Source organism: Mytilus galloprovincialis, chromosome 9 (assembly GCF_965363235.1).
Source record: "Mytilus galloprovincialis chromosome 9, xbMytGall1.hap1.1, whole genome shotgun sequence".
Taxonomy (NCBI): domain Eukaryota; kingdom Metazoa; phylum Mollusca; class Bivalvia; order Mytilida; family Mytilidae; genus Mytilus; species Mytilus galloprovincialis.
The window spans coordinates 77,339,397-77,365,991 of record NC_134846.1 but is presented as its reverse complement, the minus strand read 5'-3'; the positions used below and the strand labels follow the sequence as shown (position 1 = coordinate 77,365,991).

At 32.8% G+C, this 26,595-nt stretch overlaps 2 protein-coding genes across 6 annotated transcripts in view; one reads left to right on the top strand and one right to left on the bottom strand.

Annotated features, from left to right (window-relative positions):
• LOC143046009 (uncharacterized) overlaps positions 1-5,192 on the bottom strand; it is a 43,010-nt gene extending 37,818 nt beyond the window's left edge. For 2 of the 4 annotated variants that reach the window (XM_076218938.1, XM_076218940.1), the window contains exons 1-3: positions 4,979-5,191; positions 3,255-3,345; positions 1,807-1,902 (exon numbers count right to left, since the gene is read on the bottom strand). In XM_076218938.1, coding sequence (XP_076075053.1) covers positions 1,807-1,902; positions 3,255-3,345; positions 4,979-5,016 — 225 coding nt within the window. In that variant the 5' untranslated portion in view covers positions 5,017-5,191. Of the gene's footprint in view, positions 1-1,806; positions 1,903-3,254; positions 3,346-4,978 lie in introns of all 4 variants that reach the window. The other 2 variants (XM_076218942.1, XM_076218939.1) reach the window with 2 other exon arrangements.
• A 9,020-nt stretch (positions 5,193-14,212) lies between these two features.
• LOC143046007 (ubiquitin-conjugating enzyme E2-17 kDa-like) lies at positions 14,213-22,237 on the top strand. 2 transcript variants are annotated; one of them, XM_076218935.1, is made up of 6 exons: positions 14,213-14,344; positions 18,116-18,179; positions 19,221-19,252; positions 19,785-19,862; positions 20,569-20,674; positions 21,500-22,237. In XM_076218935.1, the coding sequence occupies exons 1-6, from the start codon at positions 14,321-14,323 to the stop codon at positions 21,637-21,639; spliced, it is 444 nt and encodes a 147-aa protein (XP_076075050.1). In that variant the 5' UTR covers positions 14,213-14,320; the 3' UTR covers positions 21,640-22,237. The 2 variants fall into 2 exon arrangements, with proteins under 2 accessions (XP_076075050.1, XP_076075051.1); XM_076218936.1 differs by lacking the exon at positions 19,785-19,862.
• Positions 22,238-26,595: the final 4,358 nt, after the last annotated feature.

Sequence of the window (26,595 nt, the reverse complement as noted above, 5' to 3'; positions counted from 1 at the left end):
ATTATCACTGAACTAGTTTTTTTAGAGGCCAGGTGATGAATGCCTCCAGGTGTATTGAAGACCCATTGGTGGCCTTCAGTTGTTTTCTTGTTGTTGCTAATTGTCTCTTTGGTCCCATTTCCATTCTCAATTTATATAAAAAAAACTCAACATTGTTATGAAATGAACTCTAGACACCCAAGAGGCTGGAAAAAAGTTTATTTCTCTTGTAAATTGTACACAAAAGAGGCAGTTTTGCACTGGTACATTTACATGTAAACATTATATATCATACATGTAATGCTGATTCAAAGTTCTCTAAAGTAGTTACATAGTCAGTGGCAAATGACATTTCTGATTATAATTTCTTAATTAAAACTCATCAGGAGAATGCATGTATTGTTTGGACAAAAAATTTATTTCAAAAGGAAAAGGTATATTCATAAATTAGGCCTATATGGTTGTTTGAACAAGAGTGCACACACTGAAATGTCTCGCCTTTTTTACATAATTGATTTTATGTTGATAGTCCTAAATGTAAAGCTTTATTACAACTGTCACATAAACTTAACATTAACCAAGAAAAAAACAAACATTGATCAATGAACCATAAAAATGATGTCAAGGTCAGATAAACATGATAAACCATGCCAGGCAGACATGTACAGCTAACAATTCTTCCATACAACAAATATAGTTGACCTATAGCTTATAGTTTAAGAAAAAACAGACCAAAACACAAAAACTTAACACTAAGCAATGAACTGTGAGAATGGGGTCAAGTTCAAATAAAATCTGCACGACTGACATATGATCATAAAATATTTACATTCACCAAACATAGTTGGTCTATTGATTATTGTATTAGAAAAATAGACCAAAACTCAAAAACTTAACTTTGACCACTGAACCATGAAAATGAGGTCAAGGTCAGATGACACCTACCAGCTAGACATGTACACCTTACAATCATTCCATACACCAAATATAGTAGACCAATTGCATACAGTATAAGCAAAACAGACCAAAACACAAAAACTTAACTATAACCACTGAACCATGAAAATGAGGTCAAGGTCAGATGACACCTGCCAGTTGGACATGTACACCTTACAGTCCTTCCATACACCGAATATACTAGACCTATTTCTTATAGAATCTGAGATATGGACTTAACCACCAAAACTTAACCTTGTTCACTGACCCATGAAATGAGGACAGGTCAAGTGAAAACTGTCTGACGGGCACGAGGACCTTGCAAGGTATGCACATACCAAATATAGTTATCCTACTACTTATAATAAAAGAGAACTTAACATTACAAAAAATTTTAACTTTTTTTCAAGTAGTCACTGAACCATGAAAATGAGGTCAAGGACTTTGGACATGTGACTGACGGAAACTTCGTATCATGAGGCCTCCATATACAAAGTATGAAGCATCCAGGTCTTCTACTTTCTAAAATATAAAGCTTTTAAGAAGTTAGCTAACTCCGCCGCCGCCGCCGGCGGATCACTATCCCTATGTCGAGCTTTCTGCAACTAAAGTCGCAGGCTTGACAAAAACAACTTCTATAGTGGAAGCCATACTGGATGCCAGGAAGGGTCATTTGATGTTCCTTTAGAGGTAACCATTTAGAAAATTATCAGACAAAGAACCGTTTCAACAGAACCAAATGTGGCCATTTAAAATAACTGAATGATGATTCATGTATCTGATGCTCCACAAAATTAAGGACAACTTCACCAACAGATATCACTGTCAAATTGGTATCCTCTTCTTTGTATATTCGTATTCAAATAATAGGTTACTGTTTGTTCTACTTACCAAATCCATCTTTGTAAGTCTAACTCTAACTTCTGGTAAGCTGAAGTAATGCTTGAGTGCTCTGTCATGTAGTCCATCATACTGCAGTGTGGGTCTCTTTGAAAACAAATAATACATTATTATAAAATATTATAGTTATTTTAAAACCATCCTGGCAGCCAAAAAAAGGGAGAGAAAATCAATGAAGTTTTCTCAAGGTCTACCAAATATGGCCATCTGAACAAACTTCTGATACCATCAACTGAGTAATCAAATATTCATCAAAAGATTGTTGTACTAATCAATCAAACTTACAAGAAACATGCTAAAAAGCAGTAATTCTTGGTATATACACTTTGTCAACATGGTAAATAAAATCATCAATTACATTGTATTCTCAAAACAAGACCTATCCTGATTCAAAGGAATATTCATTTCACATTTAATGCAAGTATACTTTTCAAAATAACACTCATATTTCATTGAGTATTTAAATTTTTCTTTTCCCCATATCTGTGAAATGAACAAAAAATAAGTATCCCATATATATATTGTATTGAAATGAATCTTTAGTAAAAGTAAAATAAATTCACACCCCCCTCCCCTTAAAACAAAATTTTCGAAAATTTAAGTCTTAGCGACAATAATTGCTAATTCATTAAGCTGTAAAGAGAAACAAAATAGCTTACAATGTAAGTACAAAAACAACTCTCTGAGCTACAAATTATTTGAGAGGAAATATATGTGGAGGTTAATTTTATTCAGAATACTGGTACGCTTGGATAGACAAGTAAACATGTACTGTTATTGCTTATTTTTCACCTGAAAAATGTGTAACAATTCTGTAATATCAGTGATCTTGACCTTTAAAGATCTATACAAATCTATCAAGAACAAGTTAGGGGGAGATGTTGTACATTGACACTTGGAATTTCTCTGTTGCACAAAACTCCAAGAATATATTGTAAAGTAAAACATGGATTTTAAAACTAAGTTCCATATTTTTTTATTTAAAATATCATCTCATTACCGATTTACCTATATAAACATATATGTGCAAATTTAACTTCTGCTCTACTTAAATAAACAAGATCTTCTATGTATTTAATCTTAAAATATAATTAATCAAAATTTCAATGACTGAAATTACTATTGGAAAGAAAAAAACATTACAACCAGGTTTTCCTTATCATCAACTGATTAAATGTTTTTCTTCTTAAAATTTTAAATCTACTAGTACTACCATGATTACAATTTGTAATACACTAATATTTTAATGGAACTATACTTGTATTTTTACTTGTAGAAAAATTAAATCAAAGATTGTATTTCTCAGCGTAAATTTTACAGCAAACAAATGGTTCAAATTACACAAAATGTTACTAGAAATAGTAGAAAAATGTACATTGTATCATGACAATACCTACATGTATATACAATGTATTGTTGTACATTGTTAATGAACTTACAGATTTTAATGGGGGATGATCAAGTTGTGGACTGTGTACTCCAGATAAATCAAATCCATCTTCTAATCTTTTCACATCAAAATAATATTTTCTGAAATTCAGATAAAAAATAATATAATATATTTATAATTTATTATAGTATGAACATTTAGACCAGATAACAGAAAAACAAAGGATATGGGGTATCTATACATGACACAAAATCAGTTGGTGCACAGCTAAAATATGCATGTAAATGTGTACTCTGTAATTGCTGTTTGTATCAAAAGCACATAAAATACATTCTTTTTGAATTCTGAGAAAAAAAAGAATGTACATGAATTGAAGCAACATTGTACAAACACACTATCACATATGATCAATATTTATATACAAATATAAAAGACCTAGAATCCAGAATACAAAAATAATAAACATAAATATTATAATCTTTATTATAATGAATCATTTATCTACTATCCCGAACCCCAAATTTTTACGAGGATTGCTTCAATATAAACTTTTCACCAACCATGCCAATACCATTTGTTGTAACAGCAAACTAACTTACATTGTATATACATTGTATCTATTAAACTATTTGACATATATATTATTAATTAGAACCATGCAGACTCAGGTAAAACAGGTTTTTTTTTATCATGTTTATAGGAATTATTGTGTGCATTTATTAATGTGATTTTGTCATTTTAGACTAAATGTGATCTTCATTTTTTCAATATTGAGAAAATTCCTGTTTAATTGGTAATAGTATTTTCCAAATGCGATTTTAAATTGTTTTGATTATAACCCTGTTGCATTTTTCGAAATAATAAAATCTTTGCAATAAATTCTGAATTCACAGTAGATACTTTTGTACAAAATCAGAATATGCACAGCAAAAAAAAAACAGTTGGTTTACACGCTCAACCGAGCACATGTTTTGTCTGTTAAAAACTTATTATGTATACATTTGTATATATATGCCAAACTCTAAATAAAATGTACTTACTAACATGATTGTATTAACTTAGGTATACTTCAAACAAACTGGACAAATAAAACATGTTACCAGTTTAAGCCATAACAGAAATTAGTGCTTAAACTGTGCTGTTTACATGTACATTTTGTAGATGTACGTGTTTCTATATTTTTTGTACAGAAGCTATATCATGTATATTTTGCATTTTTTGTAAGTTTTCACTTAATTAGAATTAAGTTTTTTATTGCTTATACAGTGCATGTTTTATGTAAATATGCTGATCTGCTCTTTTTATTTTAGGCTTTGTCTGTATATATATTTAAGCCTTTGATGTATATGTTACTGTGTGTGCTTTAGCTTATAAGATGTACATGTTGCTTTACATTTTTCATTTGTACATGTGCTTCATATTTATTGATTTGAACGGCATGTGCTGTATATGTATCTGTTGATATGCAATGAATGAAATTCATTGTGTTAACTTTGAAAGGTAGGGATTGAAGGATTTGTGGTTAAAAGTTAGACCAAATCCTTGGTTAGACATGCTTACAAGTTATTCGAACTAGACTTCCAAAAATTAAATATGAGATGAATATACTTATTGTCAACACAACAAATATTTAAACTCCCTGTTAACTTCGTTGGTATTAGGAGTTTAGGGCCAGGAGTGAGGACAAATAAAAGATCAAAAGCAAGTTTATCAGATTTTTTACATCATCCCAAAAAGTATGTAGCATAAGCAAATAAAACGTTATCCACTTACAGTTTTCTTCCGACAGTTTTGATAACTGCGTCCGACATTTTGATTTGTGTAATCCAAAGGAAAAAAATAAATCCTGGTAAAAATATAACAATTTTACATTTCCCACATTGCTGTTGTTTAGGACGCGTCACTCAAGCGATGTACACAACCTAAAACCTACGCAAGCACCTGCTAAAATATAGTTCTGAGATATCTTTATTTGGTACACACTATTTGATTATTATATTACTTATAAAAATCCAATGTAATCGTATTTATATATTCTAGACTTATTATTTTAATAAATGTTCGAATGAATGAAATATCAGCTATATTTGTTATGTTACTGGTTACCAGGAAAAAATATATATTCGTACGCAACCGGAAACGAAAAATTGAGGGAGTGAACTCTTGTCAAACAAATTGAGACATTTAGAGTTATTTCCCATTGTATAAAATAGTGATTGATTGTTATTTGTCTAACTTAATAAGATGGGGGTCATAATCGTAAATCAGCATTATTTTGAATAAATTACCGCAATGGAGTTGCTATCGTGATTTTTTAAAAGTATGTGTCACAGGACTTTTTTCATGTTGGAAAATTTGATTTCATCTGGTTTTGGTGTTACAATATTTTCAATGTATAGCCAGTATGATTGTCTGAGTTGTTTTTGTACCTGATGTTTAATTTGCTTTTACTTGTTTCTCATGTTGTCATTTCCAGACTTTTTCATCTTTTTATAAAGTCTGTCTCTCTTTTTCATTAATTTTCTTGTTTCAAATGTTACCCATGAGGTTCAAGCTACAAATTGTGCAAATTTAGATTTTGTAAAACCCAACCTTGTGTGATAGAAACGCGGCGGGAAACTATAAAAGGAGGTTGTTATAATGTGCTTTAAAATTAGAACGAACATTGTTTTTGTCTTTGTTTTGATTTATCCTGTTCGGATCCATGTTTGTGTCTCACTCTTCATCTGGTGTCAAAACTGAATATACGTTAATATACTTTGACCAAGGATTTGTATAGTATACTATACAAATCCTTGCTTTGACCTATTATTGTTAAAGTTTTTACACATTGTGACTTGGATGGAAAATTGTCTCATTTGGCACTCTTTCCATATCTTCTTATTCCTGTGAATGAAATAAAATTAATGAAACAAGTTGCTTTCTTTAAAAAAAGAAATGCAATCGTAAACCCAAATGCTTGTTTGGCATTATATATATATTAGATAATTGTTTAATAAAGATGTATTGTCTTATATTACTTTTGTTGTGCATAAGAATTAGAAATTGACATTGCCTGTTTAGTGGTTTAAATAATGTAATACCGGCTTCACACATCAACGTATAGATCCGACGTACGTCGGCCGAGGTAAAAAAAATCATGCACGCTACCAAAACGCTAGTAATTTTGATGCATTCAACCTGTCAATCATATCTGTATCGTGTGCACAACGAGCTTAAAGCGTGTATTGGGTGTCCGTAAAGCGTACCTTAGCGTTTCTCCTAGTCTTCCTACATTCCCAACTGCAGGTCTGTCTATATGTGAATGTTTGTCAATAAGTCTGTCACATTCGCCCGTCTGTTTACATGTTTACCAGTCCGTCTATGCATGTCCACTGGTTCGTCTACATGTTCACTAGCTTTGAAATAGCTTTCGGTAAGTGCGATTATTTCAGTGATTTGTGTCTATTGTTTTTATGTAAGTGATTATTGTGCACCGTACCCATAATTTTAGGGACGCGAATTGCAACTGATATTTTACAGTTTTTTCTTGCGATGTGTTGTCCTTAAGGTTTGGTTCATTTGGGAGGGTTGGGTTTATGGCCACCACATTGTTTATGTGCCAATGTCCATTCTAAAGCCAGAAACATGTAGTACACTGGTTGTTGTTCATAATTCATGTCGGTCAAGTTGTTTTCGTAAATTATTTTGTTATCAATAAGGCTGTTTAGTTTTGTTTGATTTTTGTTTTTAAATCTTAATGGTCGGGGCATTTAAGAGCCGACTAAATAGTGTTTTTTTTTCATTTTTGGAGGCCGCTCGGTGGCCTTTAAAGACTTACTACCACGTCATTGTAACTCTGGTTGGTATATGTATCATTAGTGCTGGACCATGGTCGATCCTATATGAACCTTTGAGGCAGGCGGGATATTTTTGTAGATCTTGTACAGCTCAAACTAATGTGAGTAGTTCCTGTACTTCTATGTCTAGTCCCATGTTGCATGGTTGGAGAGGGTGTAATATCTTCTGTATGTTTGATGAAGTTTCACCCGTATCGGACTTCTTTTCCTAAATGAAAGCTTTAAGGCGACGAGTATTTTTGTATGCAATGTGCCCTTAACGTGTCTAAAACTTATCTGTAGGGTTTTCAACGCTCGTGTAGCGTGTATATTATGTCCGTGCAGTTTACATGTATATACGTTTGACAAACGCTTGAGCTGAATGATTTTTTTTATGTTCCATTAAAATTTTCCTGAAGTAAAAGCGTTCACCAAGCGTATACCTTTGCATTTCGACGTACTTCAAACTTATGGAACGCGTGTTTAAACGCTTGCGTAGTGTTCCTCTGGTGAGCAACTAAGTTACGCATACGATGATACGGACTTTGTTAATTTTCTTTTTTGACTGATTGTTTTACATTGTCATTGCGGGGCCTTTTATAGCCGACTATGCGGTACGTGCTTTGCCTGTTGTTGAAGGCCGTACGGTGGCCCATAGTTTGTATTTCTGTGTTATTTTGGTTTCTTGTAGATAGTTTTCTCATTGACACCAAACCCGATATCTTCTTTTTTTATATTCGATATCTTATCGCCGACCTGGTTAAGTCTGCCAAAACTGCATGCATGATTCATTTTTAGGTTATCAGTCGTAATTAAAGTGGCACATTTAATTCGTTGTTTCATTGCTTGAAGTATCATTTCTTACATCTGCATGGTCAAATGTGTATTTTTTTAAAATAAATTTTAGATTTAGATTTCAGTCACGGTTATTTTTCCCCCTTCATATTGAATATCTATACTTATCAGTCGCATTTTAATGACGAAAAGGATTCAGAGGTTATTAAAAAAAGTAAATAATGTTGCAATATTTAAACAAAGAAAATAACTTTAAATTTGCAATATTAATGAAAATAAATACGGACATAACTTTCATAATTAATTTTAACGTTATTTTCAATAAACGATTTTTTTTTAAATCCTCGTTTTTACACCTATTTGAGGCACGTATTTATGATTATATTTCCATGTCCTTGGTCTATCCTATAGACGTAAAATTTCAAAAAGTGCTAATACTTTTTTTAAAGATATTATTTTTAATTGTTCTCGTTCAAAATATTTTATTTTTTCATATTCAATATCTATTTAATTTTATTTTTAATAACCATTTTTTTTTTATTAAAGTTGCAATATTTAACCAAAAAAAAATAACTGTAATTTAATCATATGCAAGAAATACTTCCCTTTAATTTCAGTATAAAAAAACAAATAGTTTGCTTTTTACAACATGTACATCTTCACTAAACGTAAAATCTAAAATAAAATGCTACTAAAACTCTTTCTAAAGATTTTATTTTTAATTATTCTCGTTCAGAATATAAAGGCATTGTTTACATGAAATCTTATCTCATATCTAAACACAGCTGGTTACATCGTTTGACTAATTAAAATACTACGCATGTAGGTTAATATTAGCAGCTTGTAATCGTGTGCAAGAAAATATTATATCATAATAAATTTCAGATCATTCGTAAAATATCTCTATAGCAACTTAAGATGCTAATGCATATTCAACAGATTAGTAAGCTATTGCGCATGCCTTTGAAAGGTGGTCATAGCTATTGCGCATGTATTTGAAAGGTGGTCATAGAAAGACCAGAAGTGTTCCGACTAACATCCGGTGTCCCGAAAGACTACATCACTCGTCCAATATATACTGCGTAAACCCTCAGGGGTTTACGCAAACATATAGAATCATTTGCATAACAGCGTGGACAACCGCAATACTTATTTTGGTAATAAAATACTGAATCATTTACCTTTAACTTGTTCGTCATCGGCTCACACAGTCTGTCAGAGGCCTTCCAATGGGGATGTAAATAGAATAAAAAAGTAAATTACACTGCAGGTGCACGAGGGAAAACAAGACAGTGAAAGAATTCAACATTAAAATTATCACACAAAGTTTAGCCCTCCGCTAGTTATTCGTATTATTTGATTTAGGTGTTTTGATAGAACTTCTGGCGAACCCACAGTTTTTAAAATGTTTAAACACGTATGGTATGACAAGTAGATCTTGTTATTTAATTTGGTACCAAATTTCTTTACTATTGATATTTTTAAATGTTTATTTCACCTATTTCCCGGTGGATAAAAAAAATAATCTAAAAACACATCTGAAGTATTCATATAAGTGGGCGTATATGGATTCAAACATTTACATTCGACTTAATAACATTGTCTGTCGTTTGAATGAGCCCAAATTTTACCTCTAAGATAATGAAACAACACTCTTACTATTAGTACTTTGAACAACGAATCCTAGCCTGGGTTAGGATACGATCTTTTTGAAACAGCTATTTAACTCAGGAAAACGCAACATAAACGTTTCAAAACCGAGAGATGAAAATACTTGTTTCTAAATGTAAATAGAACCGTGATGAATATCGCCCCTTTTAGAATTGACTGTTATAATACAGATAGTATGAAATGATAAGATTTGGTATGATTAACGTAGATGTAAAAACAACTAAAGGTCAACGTAAGACCTAAAAAAAAACATTTAAAAAACGTACAGAATTTTTTTTACAGGCAACGAAAAAATGTAAAACAATTCAAACGAGAAACCAACGATCTGCATGGTCGTGCATGAACAAAAAAACAATCGCGGAAAACATAACACGTATGATTTACAGCAATATACGACATCCTCTAAATAATAGACTCCTTCACGGCTTGGGACAGGAACACTCCGTTGAAATGTTGTCTCATGACAATCATACCACATCCCCTTACCGTTATACAATATACCGGTTGTGGCAGGGGTTGATATTTTGCCGGCGGTCACATTATTTAGCCTGGGACAGTGGCGTAACAGCACAACATAAGAATCAGTTGAAAAGGGCTAGCTAACTCATCAGATCGGTACAAAACACAAAAATAAATAAAGAAATAACTAAATACTGATCGGAGAGTACTCGCAGTTACTGTAAGCTAGTTCAAAGCCTATAAAACTGTGAGAGAAAAAAACAAGTTTCCAACCAAATATAAATCAGTACACAATCCAATCAAAACATAAAAATCTCTAATTTCTTGATGCTCTTACGACAAGTAAATGTGCAAGGTTATACCGGTATCTCCATTTTAATGAGATTGAATCAGACCTCATCCAATGTACTTAGTTTAAAGACAGTCCAGAGAAGCAGGGTATTGTATAATGCCAAAGTATATAAGTATCGACAAGATGTAGAACCATACGGTGTTAAAACTGCATAGCAAGACAAATTAGTTATGTCAAGTTTAATTTTATATTGATAAAAAAATCAACGATGTTAATTTAATAACCTCCTGAATGGGGGGGGGGGGGGGGGTGTCCTGAATAGATTTATTTAAAGATCGACAAGATAACATGAATCGTATCTAAATTCACGAGTACGGCCTTTCTTTTCGAATTTTGCAAATGAGGCTCACGGCACAGTAGAAGGAAAGCTAGTAAAACTATTCGACTCTTTCTAACAAATATAGACGAATCTAGTATTGTACCGTTTATTCGTTCCCTACTATGATAACCTTGAACAACAAAATATTACACCAACCCGAGGGAACAACATACTTGACTTGGTTTTCACCACTAACAAAAATCTCATAGAGAGCATATCTGTCGAGAGCGGAATAAGCGACCATGAGGCAGTAATTGTGGACATCAAAACTAAGGTTAAACTAACGAAAAAGAAACCACGCAAAACATTCCTATACTCCAAAGGGAATATACCAGCTATAAAGACCAGACTGAAGGATGAATTTCCTGAATACATCAAGAAGACAAATGATCAATCTATAGAAATTTGTTGGGAAACGTTTAAGACCCTACTTACATCACTCATGGACGAGCATATACCACAGAAAACATGCACCAGTAGATGGAACATCCCCTGGCTCACGAGAGATATTATAAGAGCAATACGTAAGAAACAACGACTATATAACAGAGCTAAAAAGACCAAAAAAGATAAAGACTGGGTAAAATTCAAAAATATTAGAAGAAACATAAAAAACCTACTAGAAGTTGAACACAAAAATTACTTGTCCAATTTATTAGAAATTAAGGATGAAACCAATACTGAGTCGCCTAAGCAGGGAATCACCAAGCAGTTTTGGAGATATGTAAAGTCAAGAAAACAGGAGAGTAGTGGTGTATCAACACTCAATGTAGATGGACAAATTAAGGAAGACAATACATCCAAAGCAGAAGCACTTAACAACCAATTCCAGTCTGTTTTTACAGAGGAAGACATGGCTTCTTTTCCAAACATGGGACCTAGTACCATCAATAAGATTAACGACATCAAAATTGAAGAAAAGGGAATAGCAAAACTACTAAAACAACTAAATATCAATAAAGCTAGTGGTCCAGATAAAATATCTTGCAGAATATTAAAGGAAACAGCTGATGAAATATCACCTTATCTGAAACATATATTTGAAAGATCATTATGTCTAAAACAAGTCCCTCACGATTGGACTACTGCAAACATAACAGCACTTTTCAAGAAAGGAGATAGATCAAAACCAGTAAATTATAGACCGGTATCGCTTACATCAGTACCGTGTAAAGTAATGGAGCACATAATCTTTAAACACATCATGGAACACTTAGAATGTTATAAGATCCTTGCAGACTTCCAACATGGATTTCGGCAAAAGAGATCATGTGAAACACAGCTTATTATTACAGTTGAAGAAATAAGCAGGTATTTAGATTCCAAACAACAAACTGACTTATTGATACTCGACTTCAGTAAAGCTTTTGACACCGTACCCCACATCAGACTCCTCCATAAACTAGACCACTATGGAGTCAGAGGAGACATCCACGGGTGGCTGAAGTCTTGGTTAACAACTAGACAGCAGAAAGTACTAGTAGACGGCGATGAATCATCATCTGTAAATGTAAAATCTGGTGTACCACAGGGCACAGTGCTTGGGCCGTTAATGTTCCTCTTGTATATCAACGACATAGGTATTGACATTAAATCATCAATTAGATTATTTGCAGATGATAGCCTAATCTACGTAGCTGTTCAATCAATGAGCCATTGTCTACAACTCCAGCAGGACCTGACCACTGTGGTTAACTGGACTAAAAAATGGCAAATGATTTTTAATCCAACGAAATGTTTTGTATTACGTATAACAACAGGGCGACAACCAATAATCTACCCATATGATATGGAGGGACACATCCTTGGAACAGTCAACCACAATCCGTACCTAGGAGTGGAGCTATCTAGCACTTTATCATGGAATGACCACATCGGAAATATCACTACAAAGGCAAATAAAACTTTAGGCTTTATACGGCGGAATCTTAGTAAATGCCCAATGAATATAAAGCGTCAGGCATACATAACACTTGTACGACCAACACTAGAATATGCTAGCAGTGTCTGGGACCCGCATCTCCAAAAACACATACAACAGCTAGAAATGGTCCAAAGGAGAGCAGCCAGATTCATCAGGCATGAGTATTCTCGAGACCCGGGCATAGTAACATCTTTATTAGAGGACCTTAAACTGCCGCAATTACAGGAGAGACGAAAAACATCACGTTTACTCCTGTTTCACAAAGTAATCCACCAACTAATTGCTATCCCAATTCCAGAATACTTGATGACACCAGCAAGAATGACACGTCAGTTCCATCAACGACGATTTGTCAGATTAGGATCAAGTTCTGAACAAAGAAAACATAGCTTCTTCGTAAGAACCATCACAAACTGGAATGAACTACCGCCTAGCTTATTGGACATTGATGACTATGAGGCATTCAAAACCAACCTCATAGCACACAGATATCCGTAAATCAGCACACACATGTTTTTATCTGCACTGGCACCTGTACATATGATTTTAAAAGAGCACATTTTGGATGACACAACTTTAATTTTTAATACATTCGTGTGATGAGTCAACCGACTCTTTACGGATTACCCATGTAGATGTAGATGCACGTTTGTGTAATTAAGTTTGAGATTCCAATGAGCATAATCTATGAATGTATGTAAACTATAATTGGTAAATTGTTTATGAATATTTACATTAAATCAGTTGAAAGTGCTGACTATAAGATATGAGTTTTGTCCGTTGTTGAATGACTCTCAGTTTGATAGTTGTCTTATATTGGCACTCACGTCGCATTTCCGCTTATTTTATGAACAGAGATACATAAATTGGTTCCGTCGGTTGACTAATACACATTGAGTGAAGCTCAATACAAACGGATTACAGTACTTTGAAGAGATACTCTAAATCATAAGACGAGCCATTCGGCATTTTGACATTGACAAGTTATAATTTTTCCTCAGTACCGTCACGGAATGAACTGATTTCGGACCGAAATGATCCTGATCTATTTGCTATCTGATTGTTTATTTTCCAAAGATGTCTGACAGATTGTCTAAAATAACCGTTCTCTGGTAGATGCTCGACTACAAATATTACAGAGATAAATGAAAGTCAGCAACCCTATTTCAGAGGCGGATTTAGGGGGGGGAAGGGGGCCCGCCCCCCCCCCCCCGTTTCGGAAAAACTTTTGGTTGCTTATATAGGGAATCACTGAAGCCTGACTGGAGTGGCCCCCTCTTAGGTCAGTCAGTGGGCCCCCACTTATAAAAATTTCTTGATCCGCCACCGTGTATTTTTCAATTACTTTCTAAATATGATTTTATAATTTTGCAGTATTGTTCTCCGCAGTAATGATTTATTAGAACAGAGACATATAATAAAATATCATATCTCCGGATTAGAATAATATTATAATTGTATTGATAAGTTTATACATCTAGTATGCCTTGAGTGACTAGTAGTCTCAGTTTCACATGTGCACATGTTTATCGTCAGTATTTATTGGTGACATAATGTGATTGAACTAGAAAGAACAAAGAGGGACAATATAAGTCTTAACTTTTTTTGGATTTGACTATTCTATTCAGAGTTTTCTACATCTGAATATTACAAAAATCCGGATTTTTTAAAATTCTATTTCCGATACGTTCCGTAATTAGTTTCAGATAAAAATAAAAATATCGACAAAGATCACTGAGAACAAAGTCAAAACAAAACAACTCATAACTGTAAACAGATGGCTCTAAAACGTTTGAATAAGGTATATTAACATATAATCCCTACAGGAGAGGCGAATTCATGTTTAAAAACATACTATAGCCTAGTAATTTCCCCAAAATAATGTAGTTTCTATGACTAGGTAATGGCAGATCATTCTCGATTGATTAGCATACGTCACTGAACTCGGTCGTCACGATCACGGAAGTTTTAATATTACGACTCATTGTTTGAATAAGAACAAATGGCGAAATTAGACAAAATAATATATTCACAAGATGGAATAAATGGATATAAATTTTCATAAAAGTGTTCCGCACCTTTAGTAATGGATGACATTTTTGTCAACATACTTGCAATTGGAATGCTTTACATTTTTCGTTTTAAGTTAATTTTGTAGTTATGGTCTGAACCTACTAATTACAATCAAAGGTATGAGTTAGACATTGTGTTAATAGTGCTATTAATAGAACGTTTAAAGCATATATGTACCTGACAGTCTACACCAAAAAACTTTTTCAACTACTAGTCCGAAGACCAATAATATTCTGACATTTTTCTTATTGGCCCAAACAAAGTTTTGCAAAAACTTACTAGTCCGAATGAAATTTTACCAGTCTGGGGCATCGGACTAGTGGCTAAGGCTAACCGTGTAGACTGGTACCAAGGCAAAACATTTATGGTATGCGCCCCTGTTGTGAAAGAGAAGTCTGTAAGCCAGCAGAGAGATTTTACCAAATGAAATTTCATTGGAATCTCTCCTTATCACTGCTGTTGCTGCTAGATATATGGCACATTATGTGATTTTACATAATAAATAATGATAGATAAGCTTTATTTGGACGCAGCATAGTAAACTAAACCAGGACATACATGTATTGACCTTTAACAAATCCGGGTCTGTTCGTGCCCAATCACGTTTGCATCTATTCAGGTTTGCCCCCTTTCACGTTCGCACCCTACATGTTCGCATCAAAAGTCTGTTCGCACCCTACACATTTGTGCCCAAATTTTATTTAAATTATCATACATGTACATACTTTGAAATACAAATCGTACATTGTATCTTCATTACTTTTTTTTGTAAAACATAACAATAGTCAAAATTTTATTGGTTTTGTGTTAAGTAATTTGTAAACGAGTTTTTGAAAGTTTATTGCTATAAATATTTTTTTTAGTCATCATATTGTCATACTTGTCCAAACACACATGAAATCAAAGGAGACAAGCTGTTAAAAAAATTATATTTCTTGTTTTTTATTTAATATCTTCAAAGTTTTAGGCATACCAATTAAGCTAGATATATGCAGTTATGTACACCAAAGCAAGAAAATAATTTGTTTATTAAAGTGTCACATATTGATTGCAATAAAATAATTCATACACAATATACATCCATAATAAAACAACCAATATCCAGCCAAAAACTTACTTACGAGACACTGTTATACCAAATACATATTTACAAATTAAAATAGCGTAAAAATAAAATATTAAAAATAATATTCATTTTTTTCCCCAAATAAATAATCCTCAGCTTAAAACTCTAATAATTAGTTTTATATAAAACATATACTTATGTCACAAAAATGATAAAAATTCTCAAAGATTTCCATATATAATTGAATATCAGATCATGAATCACATTGTCTAATAAATAAAATAAAAGTTTAACTATTTATAGAATATAAACTTATAAAATAAATAAAACCCTTTAATTTGTCTAAATTAGGCATATAAAAAAAGACGTTGAATCAATATAAAAATAATTTTCTACGGATAAAAAATTTGTGTAGACTTTTACAAAAATAATGCTGGATTTCAGTGCCATTCATAATACTTAAAAATTTGTCATTAATGTTCAGATTGTCAAAATTCGTAATGTGTTTACAACATTCGTAAAATAAGTCATATCTTAGGTCACTATACAAAGGACATTCCAGTAGGAAATGTTTTTCATCTTCAATTGCTCTAGCATCACACAATACACATAATCGTTCCTCTGTAGGAATAGGCGGCCTGGAGTATCTCCCTACTTCAATTGCGAGAGGAAGAGAGCCTGAGCGGAAGAGGGCCATAGTTCGTCTCTCCATTCTAGAAATGTTTAATTTAACGTATGTTTCAGTGTTCACAGAGTTTTTGTACATACGAAATGTCCGAAGTTTGTTCCCATTTCGCGTGTTGTATTTGTCATTAAAAAGTTCTGTGTACCATTCTGTATTGTCAAGGTCGACAAGTTTATCACTAACCAATCGCATGGCACATTTTGTTGATATAGATAAGTCATTAACCGTATCTTTAACATACAACCGATTAATGGTCTTTTCAACTTCGAAAGTCCATCCTTTTTTTCGACGTGAAATCCACTTGAAGATTTTATATGATTTTCTAGTTTCATTAGTAAGTGAAAGTCTGCACAGAAGTCGACAAAAGTTAATGCGTTGTTTAGTCCAACACGATGTCCATCCCATATCACCTCTTGTCGCAATATTTGATGTATGCTTTCCGACAGAAAGAAAGTATTTACAAGCTCTATTTTGGACGGCAGTGATACAACTGAACTACTTTGTGCCCCAAATACCGCTTCCGTACATCAATATCGGTTCTACTGTAGAGGAGTATAGTTTGGTATATACTTTATGCGTCATACCTCCCGTCTCTACTACTTTTGCAAATAACGATCCTAACGCACGACTAGCAGCCTTTGACAATTCTTTTGCGTTTTTAAAAAAAGTCAAATGTTCATCAAACCAAACTCCGAGATACTTGTAACTGTCACTATAATCGATTACTTTATCAGAACATTGGAATATAAAGTTTGATTTACTACAGGATTGTGGTCGAAAATGAACAATCTTAGTCTTATTAATGTTGATACACAATTTCCACTCTGAACACCAATCTGTCACCACGTTTAGCATACTTTGTAAACTGTTCTCATCTGGTGCTATCAATGCGATATCGTCTGCGTACAAGAGAATACTCAATTTGAAGTCATCTATATTCACGCCACAGTTTAGAGAGTTTATACGTTCAGTCAAATCGTTTATGTACACAGAAAAAAGTGTGGGCGACAAAATACAGCCCTGTTTCACACCAGCCTCTACTTCGAACCACGGGGTTAGGTTGTCATTAACACGAACAGTACATCTTAAATCGTTATAAAGTGATTGAACGGCGGTTAAGTATTTTCCTCGTACACCAGCCCTCTGTAGCTTGTACCACAATAAATAATGTTCAACGGTGTCGAACGCCTTCCGCAAGTTAAAAGACTTAAAACAACAATCATGATATTTTAACACTAAAAAATAACACCAAATTAGGCTGTGTATAAATACCAATTAGCAGTAATCATACATAATTAACATTTAATAATTCATCAAATTGATGATAAATAAAATATATGATGAATTCCAGAGACATGTGTATATATATGTCTCTAATAATTCAACTGAAATTCTAATACAAATTGGGTGCAAAAGTGTAGGGTGCGAACGATCTGCGAGGGCGAACATGCAGAGTGCGAAAGTATATTGGGCGTGAACGGACCTGATGCCCCTTCAAACCACTATATCCACAATGTGATGGTAGCTAATATTGCCAAGTCCAGTAAAGAAAGAGCTCTGTATTTAGTACATGTAATGATATTTTTTTTTCAAGGCTGCAGTATTATACACAATTCATTTTATTTAACATGTTTTAAGAAATCATTTATTACATATGCATGATATGCATGTATTAAGGAATAAAAACAAAATGTACATTTGCAAAATTTTTCATTGATAATTAAGCCAATAATTATATTTTTTTGCAGGAGTTACAAGATATAACAACAGACCCCCCACCAGGTTGCTCTGCAGGACCAGTAGGAGATGATTGTAAGTATTATGAAAAGAAACTAGAGGCTGAATCAGAATAAAGTTGATTGGAGGGCATTTCATCTTCTGTTGTGTTGTAATACTTCACAAGATACTACAATAAATTACAATATGAAACTTAAATATCTTGCTCTTTGTACAATAAACATTAATAAAAGTATATCATAAGAACAAACTACATGTAAAGATATCAGTTGAAAAAGGCCAAACTCAGCAGATCAATACAAAGCAAAAGAAAAAACTAAACAAGAACACAAAAGATGCAATGTACAGATCTCAAAGTACTGGCAGTTACTGAAAGCTAGGTCGAAGGCTTTAACAACTAATTAAAAAAAATCATGTATCTAAGACCAACATCATTTTTTTATTGGAATGTGAAAACATCCAAATGCATCTTCCTTTTAGTATTACAAATTTGTTTTTGGTCAAGGAGTATAATCTTAGTTTATAGGAGTTAGATATATAGACCCATAAAAAGCTTATTTGGCTTAAAACAAACTTGATACTTAAAATTTGCCAGCAAAAAAAAAAGACAGCAGAAAAAGTGTATTTGTTTATTTTATTATTGTTATCTTGGCATATTTTATATAATGGTTTTTATGGTGGATACAATACGGTTTAATATTTAGGGCCTAATTTAGGCCTTCAAGCTGGTCTTCTCTAATAGAAAAGTCTTTTCTTGTAGGCTTAAGGTAGAGTTTAAATATTAAAGTACTGATCCTGATTTTGGGATTCACTGAACACGTAAAATGTGACAGTATGAAACCGTACATTCTCAGGTGTTTTGTGAAACCAGTACATTCTCAGGTGTTTTGTGAAACCAGTTCATTCTTGGGTGTATTTTGGTAAAGGTAAGATAGTTAACCATGACAATACATTGATAAAAAAAACTTGAAAGTTTCAGTGGTATTGTTTCAAAGGATATAAATAAGACCTTCATTATTATTGTTTAACTAATGTAAAGCAATATACCATACACTATATGAAAATTAAATATGTAACTAATTTATAATCTATGTATTTATTTTGTTTTTGTTTTAGTATTCAAATGGGAAGCATCATTAACAGGTCCAGTAAGTATTTTTACAAACTATTTTGCAGCATACATGTACATAGAAATGTAAATCTTTGTAATCTGCTGTTTTACATTTAAAATTTGAGATGAAATATACTGGATATAAAAATTGTACCACATAGATATCATACACACCGTTTTTGTTCATTCTGAAGCATACTAAAAGCTTGAAAACATCTGATTTTACAGTAATCTAGCACGTGTAATCTAGTCTGTCACAGTATTCTCAAATCTCAAGCAGACATATATATGAAGAGGAGCTTACAAAATAGGAAGTATTCCATCAGAATTTTCTTTTTACCATACGAAAATTAGGTGTAACAACTAGTGTGAAATGGCTATTGCTTTAAAGAAAATCTCTTTATTTAATTTTAAAGGCTCATTTACTATTAAAGTATTAATCATGCTTATTGACATTAAATTACTTCCGTTGTTATCAAATGATATGAGATTTGATTTGATGAAGAGTTGATCAGATTGATACAGCCACAGGTAAGACCGATTACTATAAGTTTTATGTATAATTTCAGGAAGACAGTCCGTATAAAGATGGCATATTTTTCCTCTCAGTACAATTCCCTACAGATTATCCTTTTAAGCCACCAAAAGTAAGTGCAATCATTACATAACAGTGTGTAATACTGTAGCCACATTAAAAAATGTTTGTACTATATGTTTATACAAGTTCTGGGATATTTGTATATTTATTTGTTTTAATTTGTGAAGTTCAGAAGTCATTTTAGAAAATGTTGAAGGGTTTTCTCAATGTTTTGAATGTTGATTTGAGATTAAGTTTTATTATTTGTTCATGTACACATGTCAAATGCCATGAATCGCAATATGATAAATGGATCAATGATTAACTGTTACAGCTTGTTAAGTTTTAATATATATATATAGTATATGTATATACATGATTGATGTCAATGGAAATGATGAAAGTAATGTGTTTGGTACACAAATTTAGACTTTTTTAGCAGTGCTGCACCATTGTTCAGGGAAGCAAATGATTCTTTTTATAGGAAGCACTGTACAATAAATAATAATCCTTTATGACCCTCAGTGTGGCTTTCAGTTCTATCCTATGAAAACATCCTCCTCCCTATCCAAAGAAGATGGTGACATCTATCAACTTCTACAAAAAGTGTTGTGCCACCTCATGAATTTAGACCTTTGTCAAGTAACCAAAAAATCCTAATCATACCAACCTGTTTGTTTATTATCTTAAAATTTATGACTCAATATTAAGTCCTAGCTAGGTCAGGTAGTTCAAATAAATGTACATTTTATTATGAATTTCTTCTATATTTTCAGGTAGGATTTAAAACAAAGATATATCATCCAAACATAAATAGTAGTGGAGCCATATGCCTAGATATTCTAAGATCTCAATGGTCGCCAGCATTAACAGTATCAAAAAGTAAGTCAAGTGCTATTTTACAAAAAGTTAACTCTTTTCATTACATTTCAATGTAGTGTGCAGGCTTTAAAAATTTGACTATTTTTTTTCAATGGAATAATTCAATGTTCAGCTCAGTATGTCTTTTCATTGACAATGGTTGCATAAAACATAAAGAAATATTTACTGAGTGAAATTCCTTGCATCCCATTATATCGGACATTCACTGTTTATTATGATTGAATATGATGTGTATATTACTTTTTTTTACATTTACAATTATCAATGTAAACTTAGTTGAACAAGGTGAAACATATAAATAAATACCTTTAAATGGTGATTTCATCTGGTTTCCAGCTACATGCATACAAAAACATTCAGAAAATCCAAAGGTCATTTTGGGGAGAAATTCTGTAAAGATTTTAGTGGCATGCAGAAGAATTTCTTACAGTCCCAATAGTAATTTGACAAGTCTGGGCTAGTGGGTGTGGCTAAGCATTAATATGAGTTGAAAATAGAAAACTTGGTCTTCTTCTTTTCACTGTTTATGATGTCCGTAGTATGTTTATAGATATAAGAAGATGTGGTATTAGTGCCAATGAGACAACTTGCCATCCAAGTAACAAAGTGTAGAAGTAAACCATTATAGGCCAAGGTATAGTCTTGGCTTACACTGAACAGCAAGCTATAAAGGGCCCAAAAAATTACTAGTGTATGTATATACTTTTAGTACAATTAAAATTGATTGAATGTATGCACTAGAATAGTAATAAATCTCCATATGCTGTTTAAGCATAAGTAAAAATTAAGAAAAATGTGTAGCAAAGTTTAATTATTTCTTTTCAGTTTTATTGTCACTGCATGCCTTAATGTCAGAACCAAACCCAGACGATCCGTTAATGCCTGATATAGCCAAGTTATTCAAGACTGATAGGAAAAAATACATGCAGAATGCTCGGGAATGGACCAGAAAATATGCTACCTGAACAGATTTCACATCTAATAAATAACTGTGATAATTTATTTTAATGAATCTGACTAAAAATGTTTACGACAAATCATCATGTGTTTGAGAAATATTGTATACCCCCCTTTTTTACTAAAAATTAAGATGCAAATGTTTTGGTTTTTCATTTTGTTTTGTTTGTTTTAGTAATACATTTGTAAAATCTGCCATTTCTCATTTGTACTTAGTGTGAACATTTATATTGGATATAAAAATAGGGAATTCATTTATTTTATGACTGTTTATTTCCGTAAACATGAGCTTTATTAAAATAAATCCTTTGTGACAAAATAAAAAAGACAAAACTTTTCTATAAGTAATGGTTGTATAACTTATTTATACATATCGAATATTTACATCTTTTTTGGTTCATATTTTTGCCTTGTTTAATTATGTTTTCTACAAGTAGACAATATGATCCAGTGCCAGTTATACTATTGGACAGTTTAATGAATACACCATATATATGTTATACTTGTTGTAAATATTGTGGTATGAAGTCATTTAAAACAGTATTCTGATACTTATATTCACAATAGATATCAATGTACATTAAAATTAAAAAAATCTTTTCTAAATCTTGTGACTGAATAGACCATGATGCAGTCCTAAACAACTTTTTGCCTGCTTATTTTTGGCTCATCTGGGCCCTTTTCTCACCACTTGGTGTCCATTGTTGTTGTATTCTATAAATTTATCATTGGGGTATCTAGATTAAAAAAAAGATATATCCAATGATTTACCTGCAAAGGCTAATAATAGAACATATGGGTTAAAATAAAAGTTTCTTCTATAACTGGATTCATTATTATTTTTTGGATACCAATTTCCGTGGATTTGTGGGTACAGGTGAACCAGGAAATTAAATGTTCAAGGAATGACAAAATTTTCTACAGGTTTGTATGTAGACTTCATCAAAACCACAAAATTAAATATCCACGAAATGCATATTTTCCCAAATCCACGAAAATTGATACCCATGAAATTAAATGAATCAACACATCTTGAAAACAGCTATAGAATGAGAAATTCTGATTGGGGCAGAATGTACATCAAAGTTAAAACTGGAAGGACAACTTATAGGAGTGACTATCCTTAATTGTTGAATTTTACTGTATTTGTTTTCATTGAAGCTTTATTAAGATTTAAGCATTTAAACTCGTGTTTAATACAAAAACTTTATTTTTCTCATCACAGGGAAGGAAAACATTTGATATTTTATTAAGAATTTATAGACAGACCAAACATTCAAGAATGATAGCCATAGTGTGTGTGTCTATCTACTTCATGTCTTAAAAAGTAAAAAAAAATATAATGGAACAGGTATTCATGGACATTTGATAAATAAATATTTGATGACTTTGTTCAGATCATACTTAATGCAAAGGAATTACTGGTATAAATACAAGGAGTTGTCAGGCATACCTTGATGAGATAACACCCCAATGACAAAAAACTCTTAAAATCATCTACAGCGCAACACACTGTCTCTCACCAATAGTTTAGTGTCTGTACAATATACAAAGATATAATTTGCCATGAATACAGAACAGTTGTGAATAAAATTAAATAGAAACATCATAGATCTGTCATTAACACAAAATTCTCATAACAATAAAAACTACTGTTTGCCTGCATTGCTGAAAAAAAACCAAACACAGAAAAAACAGCGAAATAACTGGTACTTCTAACTCAAAAATTATCTTATTGTTGTTTATCCAAAGAAACAAAAGAGCAGAAGCAGTGATTAAATGAAACAAATACAATTACAAACTTCACCAATAAATAAACAGCCGGAGAGAGTGATTTGGGGGACAATTTTTGAACTTGTTAACTTGGTGCTTTGTTTTTAATGTTAGAAGTGTAATTAGACCCTTCTAACTAATTTGGTTTGTACTCTGTTTGTCTGTCCATCTATCAGTTTTCCACACTTTTTTTCTTCGTGCTTGAAGATATTTGATTTGATATTTGTTGTTTTGTTTTATCATAAGCTACAGATCGAGTTCGTATATTGTTCCTGTTAGATGATTTAATGCAGACTCACAAGGACAATATTTGATGTGGTTAAGCCAGTTTATTATACTTGAGCACACTTGCAAGCACAATATTTGATGTGGTTAAACCAGTTTTACATGAGCACATTCACAAACACAACATTTGATTTGGTTAAACAAGTTTTAATTGACGCAAATATCACAAGCACAACATTTGAAGTGGTTAAACCAGTTGTACTTTATCACACTCACAAGCCCAACATTTGATATGGTTTAACCAGTTTCACATGAGCACACTCACAAGCACAACATATCATGTTGATAAACCAGTTTTACTTTATCAATCTCACAAGCCCATTATTTGATGTGGTTAAACCAGGTTTACTTCAGCACATTAACAAGTGCAACATTTGATGTTAAACTGGTTATACTTCAGTAATCTCACAGGTGTAATATTTGATACGAATAAACCTGTTTCACTTGAACAAACTCACAGCTCAACATTTGATGTGGATAAAACAGTTTTACATGGACACATTCACAAACACCACATTTCATGTGGTTAAAACAGTTTTACTTGAGCAAACTCACAAACCCAACATTTGATGTGGTTAAACCAGTTTTATTTGAGCACAAGCATAACATTTGATGGTGTTAAACTGGTTACACTTCAGTAATCTCACAGGTATAACATTTGATGTGAATAAACCAGTTTTACTTTAGCACAATCACAAGCCCAACACTTCATGTGGTTAAACAGTTATCTTTGAGCACACTCGCAAGCCCAACATTTGATATGGTTAAACCAGTTTCACTGCAGCACATTCACAAGCACAACATTTCATGTGGTTAAAACAGTTTTACTTGAGCACACTCACAACATTTCATGTAGTTAACCAGTTTTACTTCAGCACAACATTTGATGTGGTTAAACAAGTTTTACTTTAGCACAACATTTGATGTGGTTAAACCAGTTTTACTTAAGCACATTCACAAGCACAATATTTGATGTTGTTAAACCAGTTTTACTTAAGCACGTTCACAAGCACAATATTTGATGTTTATAAACTAGTTTAACTTGAACACACTCACAAGCACAACATTTGATGTGGTTAAACCAGTTTAACTTAAGCACATTCACAAGCACAGCATTTGATGTTTTTAAACTAGTTTAACTTGAGCACACTCACAAGCACAACATTTGATGTGGTTGAACCAGTTTTACTTGAGCGCACTTACAAGCACAACATTTGAAGTGGTTAAACCAGTTTTACTTTATCACACTCACAAGCCCAACATTTGATATGGTTAATGGTTATACTTCAGTAATCTCACAGGTGCAACATTTGATGCGAATAAACCTGTTTCACTTGAACAAACTTACAGCTCAACATTTGATGTGGATAAAACAGTTTTACATGAGCACACTCACAAACACCACTTTTCATGTGGTTAAAACAGTTTTACTTGAGCACACTCACAAACTCAACATTTGATGTGGTTAAACCGGTTTTTTATTTGAGCACAAGCATAACATTTGATGGTGTTAAACTGGTTATACTTCAGTAATCTCACAGGTGTAACATTTGATGTGAATAAACCAGTTTTACTTTAGCACAATCACAAGCCCAACACTTCATGTGGTTAAACAGTTATCTTTGAGCACACTCACAAGCCCAACAGTTAATATGGTTAAACCAGTTTCACTTCAGCACATTCACAAGCACAACATTTCATGTGGTTTAAACAGTTTTACTTGAGCACACTCGCAAACACAACATTTCATGTGGTTAACCAGTTTTACTTCAGCACAACATTTGATGTGGTTAAACAAGTTTTACTTGAGCACAACATTTGATGTGGTTAAACAAGTTTTACTTTAGCACACTCACAAGCCCAATATTTGATGAGGATAAACCAGTTTTACTTGAGCAAATCGCACAAGCACACCATTTGATGTGGTTAAACTAGTTTTATTTGAGCAATCTCACAAGCACAACTTTTGATGTTGTTAAACCAGTTTTTCTTGAGCAACTCCCACAAGCACAACATTTGATGAGGATAAACCAGTTTTACTTGAGCACATCACACAAACACAACATTTCATGTGGATAAATTAGTTTTACTTGAGCACACTCACAAGCACAACATTTGATGTGGTTAAACCAGTTTTACTTAAGCACATTCACAAGCACAACATTTGATGTTTATAAACTAGTTTAACTTGAGCACACCATTTGATGTGGTTAAACCAGTTTTACTTGAGCACATCGCACAAACACACAGTGGCGGATCCAGCCATTTTAAAAAGGGGGTTCCCAACACAGAGTAAAGGGGGTTCCTACTATATGCTCCCATTCAAATGCATCGATCAGCCAAAAAAAAAAGGGGGTTCCAACCCCCGGACCCCCCCCCCCCCTTTTGGATCCGCCACTGAACACAACATTTCATGTGGATAAACTAGATTTACTTTAGTACACTCACAAGCACATCATTTGATGTGGTTAAACCAGTTTTACAGCACATTCACAAGCACAACATTTGATGTGGTTAAACCAGTTTTATTTGAGCATATTGTCAAGCACAACATTTGATGTGGTTAAACCAGTTTTATTTGAGCACACTCACAAGCATAATATTTGATGGTATTAAACCGGTTATACTTCAGTAATCTCACAGGTGCAATATTTGATGCGAATAAACCAGTTTTACTTAAGCAAAATCACAAGCCAAACACTTCATGTGGTTAAAACAGTTTTCCTTGAGCACACTCACAAGCCCAACATTCGATATGATTAAACCAGTTTCACTTTAGCACATTCACAAGCATAACAATTCATGGGGTTAAAACAGTTTTACTTGAGCACACTCACAAACACACATTTGATGTGGTTAAACTAGTTTTACTTCAGCACAACATTTGATGTGGTTAAACAAGTTTT